At 43.4% G+C, this 17,500-nt stretch overlaps 1 protein-coding gene across 1 annotated transcript in view; it reads right to left on the reverse strand.

Moving 5' to 3' along the window:
• LOC123506709 (hemicentin-1-like) overlaps positions 1–17,500 on the reverse strand; it is a 76,594-nt gene that overhangs the window by 6,691 nt on the left and 52,403 nt on the right. Inside the window, exons 7-12 of the mRNA XM_045258977.1 lie at positions 11,522–11,652; positions 10,066–10,225; positions 6,125–6,276; positions 4,375–4,516; positions 3,098–3,258; positions 885–1,023 (exon numbers count right to left, since the gene is read on the reverse strand). Coding sequence (XP_045114912.1) covers positions 885–1,023; positions 3,098–3,258; positions 4,375–4,516; positions 6,125–6,276; positions 10,066–10,225; positions 11,522–11,652 — 885 coding nt within the window. The remainder of the gene's footprint in view (positions 1–884; positions 1,024–3,097; positions 3,259–4,374; positions 4,517–6,124; positions 6,277–10,065; positions 10,226–11,521; positions 11,653–17,500) is intronic.

Here is a 17,500-nt window from a genome sequence, read left to right on the forward strand (position 1 = left end):
GTCTCAGTGTGATGTGATTTTACCTGAAGGAAAGCCAAATATCATCTGTCTGCCTGTCTGTCTGCCATTATACATATTAAAATAGTATATACACGAAATACAGTCAAGCCGTGAGGAAGGACATGTGAGGTGTATAGAGGACGTAGCGTGGGAGGAATACTGCTTTAAAGTCGTTACGTGTCTCTATTTGCGTGGCGACCTTGTCCATAAGCACGCCATAAATCGTGTTCCTGACCGTAATCTCGCGTGTATTGGGAGCAGACGGGAGGAGAAATCATTCTACAATGTTATTTGAGGGAAGGTCATTGTTTCTTCTTATGAATACTGAGACTTAATCCTTTAGCTGACTGCCATCGCTCTTTAAGCTTAAAAAGGAATAATAATCGTGTAATATCTGTGTATTGTGTATGATTTTAAATGAAGTCTTTAACAGCAAAGAAATAATTGAATAGTTTAAAAATTTTAGTGTTTGCAGTTTCATTTTTGCTCTGAAGTTATGTATGATTGCTCATGAAATATGTGATATACTCATAGTAACAGTCAAATAGTTGTGCGTTTTGTTATCACATTCAGACATTCAGGCTATTTCCAAAACCCTTAGAAATGATCATAAAACAATTCTCAAACATTATCATGGCAGAATCAGCGTTAAACTACCACTAGTCGTCAAAAATGTCTTGAAAATCTCTATAGTTTCCACTACAAACTGGTGGAAGTAGAAGAAGCAAGACTCTTCAGCGTTGGAGAATAGTCACCTGCAGAAATCGGCGGCTGACGGTCATTTCGCGTGCACAGGGAGTTAACAGGAGTAAAGGGGCGTAAAAATCGAGTCCAGCAGTTGTCGAGGTGTGGAATATTACCTAAAGGGGATCGTTGTGTCTCACCTGTTCGTCTCTCGGCAACGTCCTTGATGGTGTAGGCGGGGAAAGAGACCATTTCGCCGCGCCCCTTCTCGTTCGTGGAAAACACAACGCCCATCAGTGCCAGCCCGGCGGAAAGCCCTGGTACGCTGAACTCCGGCACCTGCAATGCAACACAGTGCCACCTGCAGCATACCTTATCTCACCTCCACCACTTTCCTAATCTCACCACCATCACATTCCTAATCCGTAACACATCTCTAGTCTCATCTGCAAATAGTTCTAATCTCACTTGCATCACTTTCCTTGTTTCACCTGGACTGTATCTCAAATCTGTAACGCAACTTTAATCTCACCTGCCAAACCTCTGATCTCACCTACAGCGCTAATCTCACCTGCAAAACCTCTGATCTCACCTGCAATGGTACTGTAATCTCACCTGCAAAACCTCTGATCTCACCTGCAATGCTACTCTAATCTCACCTGGCTTGCATACCACATCTCAGCATAACACCTTGATTTGCATCCTCACCCGCAAAACAACTTGACTTTTCCTCTCTTAGACTCGGAAAACACTCCATCGAACCTCACCTTTCAATACACCACTACGCGACACAGTTCGGTGGTATTGTGTCTTTACCTGCCTTACTGCTTGGTCTCTATAGGAACTCGTCCGTAAAACTCCGGTGAGCGTAATAATCAGGGGGTGGCAATACGTAAACACGTATATAGAGGCATGAAGTGGAAGGAAAGTTGCGACGCAGTTTGTTAGGAGATGAAGGAAGCATGAGGAGAAAGTGAAGGAGGACAAGGACGAGACACGAAAAGAAAGTGTCAAGAAAAATAACGCTTGAAATATAAAGTAAAATGATATATTCAGTGCAAGGAGGAGGAGGAGGAGGAGGAGGAGGAGGAGGAGGAGGAGGACGAAAAGGAGGAGGGAAAAAACAAAAAACGAGGAAGAGAATGAGGAAAAGGAGGGGAAAGAGGAATAAGAAATAACAAAATAAATAAAAAATGCACACGTGTAGAAAAACTATAAAACATAAGAAAAAAAAAACGTTCAGAAACAAGGGTAAACAAGAACAAGGAAGAAGAAGAAGAAGAAGAAGAAGAAGAAGAAGAAGAAGAAGAAGAAGAAGAAGAAGAAGAGAGAGAGAGAGAGAGAGAGAGAGAGAGAGAGAGAGAGAGAGAGAGAGAAGAAAGGAACGTAAAGCGAATGAAAATAAAGTCAGAAATGTGTTTAACTGAGGAAGAAGAGCTTGAAAATATAACCAAGAAAAAAAATAATTGCTAAAAAGAAGAGATTAACAAGAAGTAAGTTAGAAGGGAGAACATAAACATGGATTAAAAAAGGATGAAGGAAGAAAAATAGAAGACAAGCAAACACGTAGACCGAGAGAGAGGATGAAAAAAAGAAACACGATATTTTCAGCTTCTTGTACCTGCCACCAAAATACAAACGCCACACACCTGTCTTTCCTACTTCTGCATATTACCTGCCTTCAATTCACTCTGTCTTTCATCACTTTCCACTCTCCCTTCTGCGAAACAACACACGACACACCCCATCCCCCTCCCCTTGTTACCCCAGAGCGTGGGAGTTCACACACACACACACACACACACACACACACACACACACACACCCGGTAGCTCAGTGGTTAGAGCGCTGGCTTCACAAGCCAGAGGACCGGGGTTCGATTCCCCGGCCGGGTGGAGATATTTGGGTGTGTCTCCTTTCACGTGTAGCCCCTGTTCACCTAGCAGTGAGTAGGTACGGGATGTAAATCGAGGAGTTGTGACCTTGTTGTCCCGGTGTGTGGTGTGTGCCTGGTCTCAGGCCTATCCGAAGATCGGAAATAATGTGCTCTGAGCTCGTTCCGTAGGGTGACGTCTGGCTGTCTCGTCAGAGACTGCAGCAGATCAAACAGTGAAACACACACACACACACATTTTATACCACTCAAAGCTACAAAACAAACATCAACATCCTTTTCCACTACCACCAGTACTAGCACCACCACAACCACCACCACCACCACCACCACCACCACCACCACCACCACGGCACGAAAAGAGCAGTTCAATCAACAAATAATAAAGCTAGATTTTTTTTTCATACGCCACTGAAATGTGAAATTAGAAACTGTACACACACACACACACACACACACACACACACACACACACACACACACACACACACACACACACACACACAGGGAAAGACTCACCTTGCTGGTTACGTTGGCTAATAGTTTGTGTGAGTGAGGCTCGTAGAGTTCAAGGATAAACGTTTGCGGGAGTCCCCCATCAAAGCCCGCCACACAGCGAGCGTTCACCACCGTCACAGACAAGTTATACACCGAGCAGTTATGAACGGGGTCAGGGCGGCCTGGTGAGGGAGAGAGGAGAAAAAACATACAAATACACACACACTAATACTCTGGCATCTATTCGCGTCTGATTGTCCCATATGCTAGTGTGTGTGTGTTAGCAGGTGCGTCTGTCAATGATGGACGTATGTGTGAGATATCAAGCCACGTCAATAACAGGTAAGGGAAGCGTTAGGGGCGATTATTGACGGGGTGTTAGAGTAGAGAGTGTTAGATGCAGGGATGAGAGAATGGCTATGTAAAGTGGCAGTGCTGAGGTAGAATGGTAAGGGAAATGTGTACGTAAAGTGATGCGTAACTGGGTGTAGATAGATAATGTTTTGAGGGAGAGTACATTGGGTGATGATGGGCGTGGCTATGGTAGTGATGAGGGGCGTGGTGAAGGATGGTGAAGGAACTATACATGTTAAAAGCTTCGAGTTGCGACCCTGGACGAGTGATTGGAAATAAAAGTTATATTTCTGCGAAGAGAGCGAGCAGATGAGTGAGTGAGCGAGTACAAACGTCTTAGGTGCATGTGTGTGTGTGTGTGTGTGTGTGTGTGTGTGTGTGTGTGTGTGTGTGTGTGTGTGTGTGTGCGTGTGTGTGTGTGTTTGTCCTGGTGATAAACGAGCAGGCGGTGAAATACGTCATAAGGGAGTAAGGATGAAATGCGAGACGGAAGGAGGAGGAGGTGAAAGAGGAAGAGGCGAATGAGGAGGAAGAGGATAATGAGAGGGACGATAATGATGAGTCACTGGGGTGAGATGGAACATCAGGTCGAGGAAAAGGTGATGGATAGAAGAGAGGAGAATAAAGAGGAGAGACAAACAAGAAGGAGGAGGAAGAGGAGAAGAAAGAAGATTGATCAGAATGATGAATTGCAAGAAAAGACGATAAATAAAAGGTAAAGGAAGATAGAAAAAAGACCGAATGAAAAGAAAGAAATATAATGACTGGAAATGATAAAAAGAAGATAAAAGAGGACATTAAAAGGAAGAAGAAGAAGAAAAAGAGAAAAGAAGAAGAAAACATCTATAACAATACAAAGAAGGCGACGACGAGTAGAAATTAAGTAAACCAGGAAGAAAATTGAGTCTATGTCTTGGTTTGGGGAGAAAACTGGAGTAACTTACCAGCGGGGAAGATATGGAAGACACAGGGGGTGAGCTGAGTCCCTACAGGATTAGTCCCCCAGCAGAGCATCGTTCCGTAGTCCAGCTCCGTGTTTGGCGTGTAGCGAACCGTGGACTGCCACCCTCGCTTATCCGTATGCGTCTGAGGTGAGGAAATGGGAAGATTAAACCTGAGTGAGAGAGAGAGAGCGAGAAACAAGAACGGAAGAAGGGACACAAGAAAGAGACATAAAGAAAGCCTGTGAAGAAATCGGAGCACAAGGAAGGAAAAGGGAAGGAAGAAAGGAAGGAAGGGACGGAAAGATAAGAATAACAAGGAGGGAGGAAGGAGTGAGTGGAGGTAGAAGGGAAGAGTGGAAAGGAAAGGAAGAAACAAACGAATTGCTACTGTGCAAGGGAGAAAGGGAGAGGGAGAGAAAGAGAGACTGGCGGTGCAAGGGTTGGAGAGAAAGTCGAAATTTTGGGGAGATAGTTGGGGAGACGAAGTGACTCGAGTGAGGGGAGGAAGGGAAAGTATTGAGAGAAAAGAGGGGGAGTGTGAAGATATTGGGGGCAGAGGTGAACAAGGAGAGAGAGAGAGAGAGAGAGAGAGAGAGAGAGAGAGAGAGAGAGAGAGAGAGAGAGAGAGAGAGAGAGAGAATGGAATGGAAGGGAACGAGAGGGGAAAGGGTGACGTACGATAAAGGGGAGGGAGGAAAGGAGATAAGAGAAACGGGCAGCATGGAGGAACATCCCATAGCATCAGATAAATGATAAATGGTAATTGAAAGCAAGGCGAATAGAAGGGATGAGTAAAATGAAACTGATACGAAACTATAAAGAGGAAAGGAACCACACCAATAAAGCAGAAAAAATATGGAAATCTGGCCTTGTGTCCTTACATATAACAGTACAAATATTGAAAAAAATGGAAAAAAGTAAAGAAGGCAAGCAAAAAATGGTAACAACTGAACCTAATCAAGGAGAACGTTCCCACACCAGTGAAGGCACCATGTCTATTTTTTTTCACCTCCTCCTTTTCTCTTCTCTTTCTTATTTATATTTCCTCGCTCTCTCCTCCTCTATTCCTGGATTCACGAAAAAAAAGTGACGAGGAAGATGCGATTGCAGGACTAGGAGGAAGGAGGAGAGAGAGGGAAATAAAATGGATCAGGTAGGAGATGAAGCAGAGGAGAAGCACCAGTGACAGATGAAGACAGAGAGAGAGGGAAAAAAAAGAGATGGGAGGAAAGTGGAATCAAGGTGATGTCAAGAGAGAGAGAGAGAGAGAGAGAGAGAGAGAGAGAGAGAGAGAGAGAGAGCTTAAGAAGTTTCCAAGGAAAACTAATTTTTGTCATCCATTTTCCTTCCGTGAATATTTTTCCTAACGGACCCTTCCCTTAAATAAGCAACCACGTATATCCTCAGGCTCACCTGTTGCTTGCCTTTTACACACCTGCAAGTCAATGATATATATATATATATATATATATATATATATATATATATATATATATATATATATATATATATATATAATTTTTCTGTATTGAACTGATCCTTGTCATTCTCAATCCTCTTCTATCCCCTTCTTCTCCTTCTCCTCCTTCATTTCACACCTAATCCTTTCTCATCGCCCAAATCCTCCTCATTTCGCACTTAAGTCCCCTTTCCTTCCGCTCCAGACTCTTTAATAATACACTCGATCCTGTTTCCTGTGGGTTTATCCAGGTCGGTGTGCGTCCCTACTCTCGCTGGCCTTGCGTCTTACCTGGGGAATGTCAACACTTTCGCCACTGTTGTTGAAGGTCCACTTGAAGGAGGTCGGCAGAGGGTGAGCATCCACCTGGCATGGGATCTGCACCTCCTCATGCTTGGCCGCGCCGTGGTAAGCCTCCTGACCCTCCTTACACACTGGAGCGTCTGCAAGGGTGATTAGGAGGAGGTGAGGGGCTGCTAGGGTCGCGGGAGGTAAAGAGGTAGGGATGTGGTAAAGATGGACAGAAGAGAGTGACGGGCGTTGATGGGAAGGAAGGTGCATTAAGTGTGATAGCCGAGAGGTAAGACAGGACATCGTAAAGGTGACGGAAGCTGAGAGGGATTCCTGTACGGTCACAACATTTATCTTTCTCATATTGTTCAACGGATGCTGAAAGTCGACGCAACAATATGGTACAGCAATGAAAACAAACATATGGACCTAGAATTTCGATCATTCCTCGATATATTGGTAAAAAAATTGTAGAGAATTCATAGACTTGCTAGCTATATGTAAGAATTAAGGGAGCACGGCTGAGAGAGACGAGGGGAGGAAGTGCAAAGGTGAGCAGAAGGTATGGAGAGGAACAGAGGACCCCATGTGAGATAATAAAAAGAATATGATACAAGGAACGCGATGAGAAAAGGGTAAACAAAATAATTATTACAGGGAGAAATATGTGTTGTTGTAAACCGGGAGAGAGAGGAGACACAGGAGAGAACATAGGTGGGAAGTAGGTGGTAGGAGGGATGGAGGGAGAGGTAAGAGTGGGAGGGACGGAGAGAAGACAAGTAGCAGAGAAATAGCGTTGCACATGATAATAAATGATATTTAAAGTGGTATGCCATGATACCTTCTCTTTAAAACGATAATTCATATTATTATTTTGTTCCCTTCATTCCTATGATCACCGAGGCCTGTGTGATGGCGTGAGCGGCTGAAATAAAAAGGAAAGTAAGTGAAGTCGCAAAGTCGCATTGCACTCATTGTTGTAGTAAAGTCTGTAAATGAAATGGCAGAAAAAACACATCTAAATAGAAAATGTCCTATAGTGTTCGTGTCTTCCTCAGAGTGCATCTACATGTCAGTGGCAACGTGTGTCTTCCTAGGATGACTATTGCGTCAGAGCATGGAAGCAGAGAGCAAGTTACATATGCAAGTAAACGCTATCCCAGGTTTAGTGGCTGGAAGTTTGGAGGAAAACAACGTACTCTCTAGTGCCACGAGCATCTCTATAGACAAAGGCTGATGTCGGTGACCTCCCAACCTTTCATGGGGACAGCTTATTGTTATGAGGTGACAAGCACGGTCTATGTATCGTTTAGAAATGAGTGGAACTACCGCTGCAGATATTAATGAAGGTTAGTGCAAGGCAAGTAAACACTAAACATTATATAGTCTCTTCATTCCAGCTCAATTAATGGAAGGAATTGTGTACTATTTTTTTTTTTTGTTTCGTTTTTGAAATATATGTAATGCTGCAATTCCTGTTATAGAAAGTTACATATTGTTCTCGCGTCCCATGCTTGGCGTCACCAGAGGAAACATTTCTATTCAAACATTTTGCGATTTTCGTCTATTTCTCTCTTCTACCATTACGGCCATGGCTATTGTTTTTCTGAACCTGTTGACTGATTGCCTCTCCCTGCTCTTGCTGCCTCGCTGGACAACACTTTGCACTTAACTTGAGCACTACTCTGTTCACCTTAATGATAGAGATCTGTTTCAGTGGTAAAATCTGGAACTCTCTGCTTCTCTTTGTATCTCCTTTACCTTTGACACAAATACTTCAGCAGAGGAGTAGCAAGTCACCAAACACTAAACTGGTCTCGCTTTTAGATCTCATTTCTCACGATTTTTTTAGAGAGCAGCATCAGGTGCAGATTTTTCGCTTTCATCCAATTTTTTTCGCTTTTATCCAGTTTTCTTTCATATTTTTGGTAATTTTTCCTGAGGTATTAAAAAAAACATAACTTGCTGCATTTTTTTAATTGCACTAATTGTCCACCTTTATGATTTCGTAATGTGTTAAGAGTGGTGTTCTTAGTCCAGGGCAAAGAGTAGGAGGGAAAGAACTAAAAAGAAGGAACTTGTCGAGACTAAAGCCCTGGATACGATTTTCTTTCCTATAGGTTCTCATTTGTTACCACGACCTCGCCTTTATGTGTTACTCTTCCCCCTTCCTCGCTCTCTTCCCCTACCGCCCTCCCTCTCACTCTTCCTACACCCTTCTCCTTTTCCCTCTCCCCCTCGCTGAAAATGTTATATCCTGTACAGTAAAAAGAAGTGAATGTATTTGTAAGGGACACTTCTTGTTTATTAACTTACATTTTGTACCTTTTATGTATAGAGAAACTAATTAAGACCAAAAGGGGCTTCGGTTAATTTTCTAGTAGGTAATAAATGCATGTGTGTGTATGTGTGTGTGTGTGTGTGTGTGTGTGTGTGTGTGTGTGTGTGTGTGTGTGTGTGTGTGTGTGTGTGTGTGTGTGTTTACCTATTTGTGTTTTTATGGGTACAAATCGCGGTAGTTGCATCCCATCCCATATTGTTTTTGTTTTTGTCACATTTGTCGATATTGTAAATGTTTTTTTGGCAAGTATATGTTTTTTCCGTAAATGTGTGTGTGTGTGTGTGTGTGTGTGTGTGTGTGTGTGTGTGTGTGTGTGTGTTTAGTAGCTTAGCTCCGAGGTCAGTGCTTCGTTTCATAACATTTTTTTCTGGTTCACATAAGCTGTCTGTGAACGGTTTGTGTGAGTTACGCAGCAGAAAATCGCTCCATATTTTAGTGTTTAGATAGAATTTCTGTAGCGATGCTAATACTTGTTTCCAAATATTTACATAAAAAACGAACGAGGTTATTCTTTTCATACTAAAAGTTTGCAGCCAATTATGATGATTTTTTTTTGTAGAGGTGGGGAGATGAGAATTACGCTGTTGTATAAAATTAATAACATTTTTTCGTCCCTTCGCAGACCGTTTAGATGTTAAGGCTTTTCCTATATAGTACTTCACCGCACGAGATGGTGTTTCTATGGGTTTTGCTATCAACTCAGACTTTGATGGCGAGTGAGGGAGCGGCAGGTTTAAAGGGGATAAGGCAGAAAGACGAGGAAAATTTGTAGGGTGAAGAGAAGAGTGAGAAGGTACATAGGTGAGGGAGGAGACGGAGAGGTGACAGTGGTGATACGTAATGAAATGTGCAAGGGCACGAACCCTCAATAACGTGTAATGCAGGCTGGCAGGGGGACTGAGAAGGCCTCACTTCACACCTTACGCCTGATAAATTAAACCTGTCGCCTAATTAGTTCCCTCACCTGTCGTGGCCCTCGACGTCGCCAGGTAACTCCCCTCCTGCTGTGATTCATTAACACATGCAGGAAATGTTGCCTCTGCTGTGTTTGCCTGACACTTAATACAACTCAAAGCGCTGGCGACATGAGTGTTTGCGTTGCCGTGCAAATTAAATGCTGTCGAACACCTGCCGCTGCTACGCATGTTTTACCAGGGAGTGTGTGGCAAATGACGACCGGGAGGCACTGATTTTTTCCCTCCCATTGTTGCACGGAAAGATAGACAGGAGAGTACACACAGACACACATACACACACACACACACACACACACACACACACACACACACACACACACACACACACACACACACACACACACACACACACACACACACACACTCTACCACGCACACCTTATCCATCATCTCTTTGTGCCTCGCGAAAAGGACTCAGCTCTTTGAAACGCTCCAACCCGTGCGAAGATTTTTCCCATCCTTTCAACGTCTATAAAAAACGGACCCTCCCTTGCCTTGCCCCCCGGTTAAGTGCTAAGTCACATTTATCCGCTTAAGACAATCAGCCCTTAGAGTATAGTTAGATCATCAGAGTGAAGTACGAGAGTTCCCTTCACATTCAGGCCCTGCACTCTCATACTTACACTTGACTCGGAGGACGATGGGGTTGGAGTGGCCGTCACCCTCGATGTTGGTGGCGACGCAGTAGTAGTTCCCTGACTCATCTCTCGTCACCTTCTGCAGGACGAGCGATTGGTTGCTGATAATCACTCCTGCAGTCACGTTATGCTCTAGTTTCTTACCCTGAGAGGGAGAAAAGGCGGAGTTTTGTATATAAGAGAGACACTAAACGAGGGTAGCAAAAAGAAGGGAAAAAATACTTATTGAGAGGAGAGAAAAGGCGATTTTCTTTTATAGTAGAGAGACACTTAGGAAGAGTAACGAAGAAAGAGCTAGAAAATTATCCACTGAGAAGAGAGCAAAAGGCGAGTGGTTTTTTTCATATAAGAGGGACATTGACCAAGAATAACGAAAGGAAGAAAAAAAAAATCATACTGAGAGGAAAGTAAAGACGAAAATGTTATATTAGAGAGACCCTAACTAATGATAACAAAACGAAGGAAAAATTGTATACTGAGAGGAGAGTAAAGGCGAAAACTTTTATATATGAGGGACACTGAACCAGGGTAACAAAATGAGTGAGAAAAAAAAGTCCCTACTGAGAGTGCCAGTCCCAAGAGAAAGGCCAGAAGCATCATCCCAAATTGGTTGCGGTAAAGGGTAAAGGTTAGTGGTGAAAGAAGGCTTAGAAGCGGAAGGGGGTTTGTTGCGAGGGGCTAAAATTTCACTGCTGGCGATGGTAGGCTGTGGGGTGGAGATAAAACTGGCGTGGGGGTCGAGAGGGCAAGGGTATCGGAAACTGTGAGGCTGGTGAGACTTTAGCATGTATTTTTTCCAGTCTAGTAAGGTTCGTTTAGGGGAGAAGAACACCCGTAGCAAGTCTAACCACGTTCCCAGCTCTCCAGTTACGAGTAATACTCTTTTCACCACAAACCCTCGCCTTGTTACATTGCTCCTCCCTCCCTCCACCACCCTCGCCTCTCCCCTCACCTGCCCTCACCTGCCTTCGACTTACCTTATGTTCTTGTAACTCACTTCTCTTCTCCTTCCTACCTTTCCTATCAACCTTAGTCTCTTTCACACGCATGTGCTACTTGTGCCACATCTCTCTCTCTCTCTCTCTCTCTCTCTCTCTCTCTCTCTCTCTCTCTCTCTCTCTCTCTCTCTCTCTCTCTCTCTCTCTCTCTCTCTCTCTCTCTCTCTCTCTCTCTCTCTCTCTCTCTCTGTCAAAACTTTTACACTTTCTTTCACTGCTTCGTCCCATTACTCCGCTATAAACTTGAACCTACTCAGTTTTCCACGTTCGATCTTCTCACAAACTACTCTCTCGTCCCTCATCAGGCTTTCAAAAGACCTCAGTAACCTCACCGGCTTTCTTCCACCCCTACAAAACCCTGAGTGAGCCACCAAAACCCCTATCACTCCTTAATAACCCACTACAGATAAACCCCGACCTTCCTGGGCCCAATAAATGGATACCTCATGGAGCCAAGAGATCTGGGTCACGGGGGGGTTGGCCTTGATGGAGCACTCGAAGTAAACATCGTCCCCTTCCTCGATGCTGCTCAGGTTGAGGGAACGACCAGGCCGCAACCTCGTCACTGGAACGTCTGTGTGTGGAGATGACAGTAGGTGAGATAGGATCAGGGAGGGTGTGATGGGCGAGGTAGGGAAAGGAGACAAGGGAGGGACAGGTGATGGTTGGAAACTGAAGGTACTGTGCTGTGAGTTAAGGGATGGAAGGACGCAGCTATCAAGGAATGAGGGAAGGTTATGGTAGGGTGAGGGATGCGTTAGGCAGGGGAAGACAGGTGTGCCAGAGGGGAGACTGTGAGGGAACAGAGGGAAAGAAACGGAAAAATATTTAGAAAGTGTATTGCAAAACCTTCTGTAAGAGCTTTCTCTAATTTCCTCCCTCCTGTCGTGTCTCTTCACGAAGAAAAAAACGAAAACATAACTTTGACTCATTTTTTTTTCTTTTTGTGCCGTCCTTGTTTTCCCTTCCCCTGCCTCTCTTCCTTCGCCTCCTTTCAGAATTCCTCGCTCGTCCCAGCACCATTTATGCGACCTGGTACAACTTAGTCGTCACAACGGCGTCGTCTCTTCAACTCAAAGCTTTACAAAAAGCAAGATAACTGAGTCACCCTCTTCACCTCAAAGGAAACGTAAGAGAGGAAAAGGGAGAAAGGAGCCTTTTTCTCCTAAACAGGCAGCTTAGCGATATGAAAAGAGGCATTGAGTTGGTCACAAAGCTTCAAAGCATCATTTAATGTCGCATTGCTCGACTCGTCTTTCATAAGTAGACAAAAAGGGAAAGTCAGTGGCAGGGGCGAGGGTGCACAGTACGGTAACTTCACCACGGAGTCTTAAACCTGAGAGGAAATTATCGAAGTCAATAACACCACGACATGACAAGGTATGAAAAGAAAAGTTAACGAAAGACCTTCCGTCGGTCTTCCCATGGCCGCCGTCGCCCGGGAGTCTGGCTGGAGGAGGAGGTGCAAATATATAAGGTTACAAGTGGAGGACGGGCGAGGTCTTCCTGCCCTTGTGGTGATCCGTGGAGGGCGTAGGCACTGGGAATCGCGTGGGGTCTCTCCTTCACTTGTGGTATGCGTGTGTTGCGTGATGCTCCTAATTTTTCTGAAGAGAGGATTCTGGCGCTGGTGTTAGTCTTGTCCCTGCACTCCTCCTTCCTCTGCTTCACGGTTGGACTTTGGCCGTAATCCAGGCAAGGGTTCCCGCACCGCCTCCTTGGCCACTACAGGTTTTTGCTGTAACCAAAGTGCGTTGAAGAGTTTTCTTGGCATCCTGCGGGCTTTGGGGAGTATAAGTGGTTGGATGGGTGGGTGTGTGGGTGTAGGGTTTGCATGACCAGGGGAGTCTTCATGGCCTGAATACTTAACGTGGACCCTCCTGCTGTCCCCTTCTTTCCATAGGTATTGCTACCGCCAACAGTGTCACCATGCACTGCTGCTGCTGCTGCTGCTGCTACTGGTATTATTATATAGTACTGGTGCCGCTATTGTTGTTGTTGTTGTTTCTATATCTACTACTACTACTACTACTACTACTACTACTACTACTACTACTACTACTACTACTGTTACTACTACTACCACTCCTACTACAAATTACGGCTTCCTGGTTACTTCTGGGCTGTTGTGGTCAGAAGCGGCACCTCCACAAGACTCTCCCTCTCTCCTTGCCGTTCCCTAAGCAGAGGCTGAGTGGTGGCGACGCGCGGCGGGAGTGTTGATGATAGACTAATGATGCACAGTAATCGTTGTTTAATCAGCCATTAAGTACCTGCTGTTGGTGATAAGCCTGATAATAAATCCATGATAATATTTTGGTTTGGCTGCGGTCATACTGCTCGCTTTTGACGGGTATTACCTGAGGAAATTACATGTTCTTCACGTTCTGTCGTAGCAATCTTGGTTAATAAAGAACGTGAGGTACTCTTCTTCGTTTTCTTTTTCTCAGGAAGCGTGTACGCAGTCAGGGTATGTTTCTGTTGGCAAGAATCGCAAAGAGCTATTTTTCCCTTCTCTTGGTGCAGTTACATGCGCGTTGTTAGTTGTTTTTTAATCCAAAGCCGCAGCAGACGATGGCGTGCACAAATAGGATGCGTGAGCTGAGGTACTTAGCAGCGGCTTTAGTGTTATCACTCCTCCGGGCCGCCCTGTGACGGAGGTTAGTGAAGCACATTGTTGTTGCTGTTAATGGTAACGTCGGTACTGCTGTCATTTTTTACTTAATTTTGTTTTTTTGTTTTTTGAGTAGTAGTAGTAGTAGTAATAGTAGTAGTAGTAGTGATAGTAGTAATAGTAGTAGTGGAAGAAGTAGTAGTAGTAGTAATAATAATAGTAGTAGTAGTAGTAGTGATAGTAGTAGTAGTAGTGGAAGTAATAGTAGTAGTAGTAGTAGTAGTAGTAGTAGTAGTAGTAGTAGTAGTAGTAGTAATGGTGGTGGTGGTGCAGATGTAGCACTATTGGTGGGAAAGTTGCTAGAGGTATAATCGAACTCAGAAGCCGAGTATCCTGCCACACTAACTTCCATTGTATTTAAAGTTTTCTCACAGTGGTATGTTCTGTGGTCTGCTGGGAATATCTTTATAACTTATAACTGACAGGTCTCAACAGATGGAGGGAGTTACAATTAAAATAAAAAGCTCCACACAGTAGGAGTGAGTGCAGCTTGTTATGACTTTTGACCATGACTATAATTGTTATGTTTTGTCTGCCAAAGCTACCGTGCCTTCGTACCCTGTGCTACTGTCCTGCCTTGGTGTGACGCGGCGTGCCTCACCTGGATGCCGTGGCGTGAGTGGTCGTCGACAGGTGTGCGTACGATCGTTGGGGTGAAATTTCATTAGCGGCGGAACCATCGGCCAAGTATGCATTCATTATCGAGTAATTTCGTCTTATATCTCCTAAACGCTTGGATCCATTTTAACTTGGCCGAATTTGCCTCCGTATATCTCCAGTCTTCGCCGCTCGCTTCCCGAATAAGCTGCGTTTTACGTGAAGGCAATTTCAGTCCTCGGGCATATATGCAGTTCTTCAGGAGTCTTATTCAGCGTTTAACATCACGAGGCGTTGCCAGGCAGGTGTTGGCCAATACTTCGATTTCCCTCGAGGAGAAAAATGCCAAGCTGCTGTGAAAGTGATTTGAGTTTTAGGTACTTGTGTGTGTTTGCCGTTAACATTTTTCTTTAATACTTTGTGGCGTAGGTGTTTCAAATATTTATGGATATATTTATCTGTAAAGTAAGAGAGATTTTATAGCAGTCAGGAGAGCATTATGAAATCTGCGCCTATCAGAAAACAATGAAAGGTAGAAGGCACTCATTTGATTTTCACTGTCGCCACCACACTGACCGCGGCGGGAGGAAGCCAGAAAGGAGAACTCTTGACGCCAACGAATGTTGAAAAATATCCAAGATCGGGATGAATATTCGCATCCACTTCAAAATCTAATCAGTTGTTTCGTGGCTCAAGACCAACTTTTCCATAAAATTAATTGAAATCCTTTGACAACTTTTGTGAAATATTACGAACAGCACGGGAGAAGGCGCGCACCGACAGCAGCACACCTGATAATGAAAAGTAAAACGAGAAAATAACTAAACCAATTAATCTGTACCACTAGATCATACATAATTACCATAAACAAGTACAGGAGTCAATGTTTACCCACTGCCAAATGTTTACAGCGCCTGATCACTGCATTACCTGCCCTGATGACACTGCCGGGACCAGTAACATAGACACCGCCAGGAAATTAATATCATCACTAAGCGTCGCCATCTGGTTAACGCCGCCAAGAACTAACGAACAAAAAACACCACTTTATATTTCCCCTTATGAAAGTTGACTGCATCGTTTTTATCTATATTTGCTGAAAGAACTTAAAATTTACTCGTAAGCTTCAAGTGGTGTACGAAGCACGCTGTTATGGACACGGGACGGCCTCGTTTTATGCCTGGGATGACCTTGGCTGTTGCATCACGGAGGGAAAGAGTGGCAGTATATTTTTCCGATTTCTTTTTTTTCTATATACATTTTTTTTTTGGCTTGGCGATTGGTGCACTAAACGCGATGAGGATTAAAAGCAAGCCTCGAAAAAAAAGTAGCTTAATTCTTCCTGCGTGTATTTGTCTGCTTTTTATTTCGTTTTATGTAGATAACTTGAACTATTTTTGTCAGTTCTTTCTCCTCTGTTAATTATGGTTTGCTTTGTTATCTCATGGCAGCTTGTCTTTTGATATGAGGGGATAGTAATAAAAGATACCATGTGTGTGTGTGTGTGTGTGTGTGTGTGTGTGTGTGTGTGTGTGTGTGTGTGTGTGTGAGTGTGTGTGTGTTTGTGTTGTTCCCTGGCATTAATATTTCCTATTGCCTTACTCAGTAAACACAGGATCACGCTCTGTACACTTCATATGCATTCAAGTAAATAGGACTTATTGTTATATACATACTTGTACTGACGCACACACACACACACACACACACACACACACACACACACACACACACACACACACACACACACACACACACACACACACACACACACACACACACTCACATGAGAATAATGAGAATGGAAGAATGAGAGAGAGAGAGAGAGAGAGAGAGAGAGAGAGAGAGAGAGAGAGAGAGAGAGAGAGAGAGAGAGAGAGAGAGAGAGAGAGAGAGTGCAACTTCAACTTGGTTTCAGCCTGACAGCTTTGACAAAAGGGAAGCTACCAAATAAATGAATGTTATCTATTGCTGGAGTGAACTGAAGGCAGTTTAGAAATTCTGCAACGAAAATATAATAGTAATAGTTTCCCTGGTAAAAATTACACTTCGGTAATGAAACGTGACCACCGAGAATAAATGAAAACCTGAATAGAATGAATATGTAATGAACAGTATACAAATTTGAGAAACAAAGAGATTAAAGCAGAGAAGAGAAATTCAAATATGAATATAAAGGCTGAACAGAGACAAAAATAATAAGAAAAACAAAACATAAGTATACAGTAACATATTCCAGGGAATGTGAAGAGGAGAATACTATGCACATTGATAATAACAATGATTAACAAACGAAATACAAATACAGCAAATAAGAAATGAAATCTAACCCCAACCAAACGCAAAATAACCTAGCCAGAATTAACCTGACGTAATCTAGCTTAACGTAACCTAACTTAACGTAACTTAGCTTGATGTAAGATAAATTAATCTAACTTGATGCAACCTAACTTAAAGTAACCTAACTTAACGTAACTCAACCCAACGTAACGTAACGCAACCTAACCTAACTTATGCTAACGTTACCTAACCTAACGTAACCTCATCTCACCGCATCTCACCTACCCTAACCTCTAAGAGAACAGGAATACCGGTAACAATAACTATCCAGTACGACAGACAATATTCAAATTTCAGAGTCAATATTCGGTAACGTTGAAGTAAGAGGAGAATTTTTGACTCTTTAATCTTTCTATTTCCTATATTTCTGTAAGTGTCAAGGAGGCTGCCTGAGGGGAAAAAGGAAAACAACTCACTCAACTCAACTTCCTGGTCAAAAAAAGTAAAAAAAGTCGAAAAAAATGTTGACCAGTTTAGTTTTAGAGTTGCCTTGTTAGTTACCCCTCTTTTCAAACACTTCAAGTCACAGGAAGGAGAAAAACTAGAAAAACAAAAAAAATATCTCCTGACTTCCAAACAGGTTCTGTCTGAGTTTTGCAGGTGAAGTGTTTACGAAGAACATCAAGCTGAACTTTTGAAAATACAATAAACGTACACAGGGGAAAAAAAATCAGAATGTTCTTATGATGGTGGAAATGTTGATGGTGGTTCAATAAGGCGAATAAAACTAACGAAAGCAAATTGACTGTGTAATTAACAGGTGAGGTGAAACACAGAGCGTCACCTGAGTGCCATTACAATTATTTCTTTC

The sequence above is a fragment of the Portunus trituberculatus genome, chromosome 20 (assembly GCF_017591435.1).
Source record: "Portunus trituberculatus isolate SZX2019 chromosome 20, ASM1759143v1, whole genome shotgun sequence".
NCBI classification, from domain to species: domain Eukaryota; kingdom Metazoa; phylum Arthropoda; class Malacostraca; order Decapoda; family Portunidae; genus Portunus; species Portunus trituberculatus.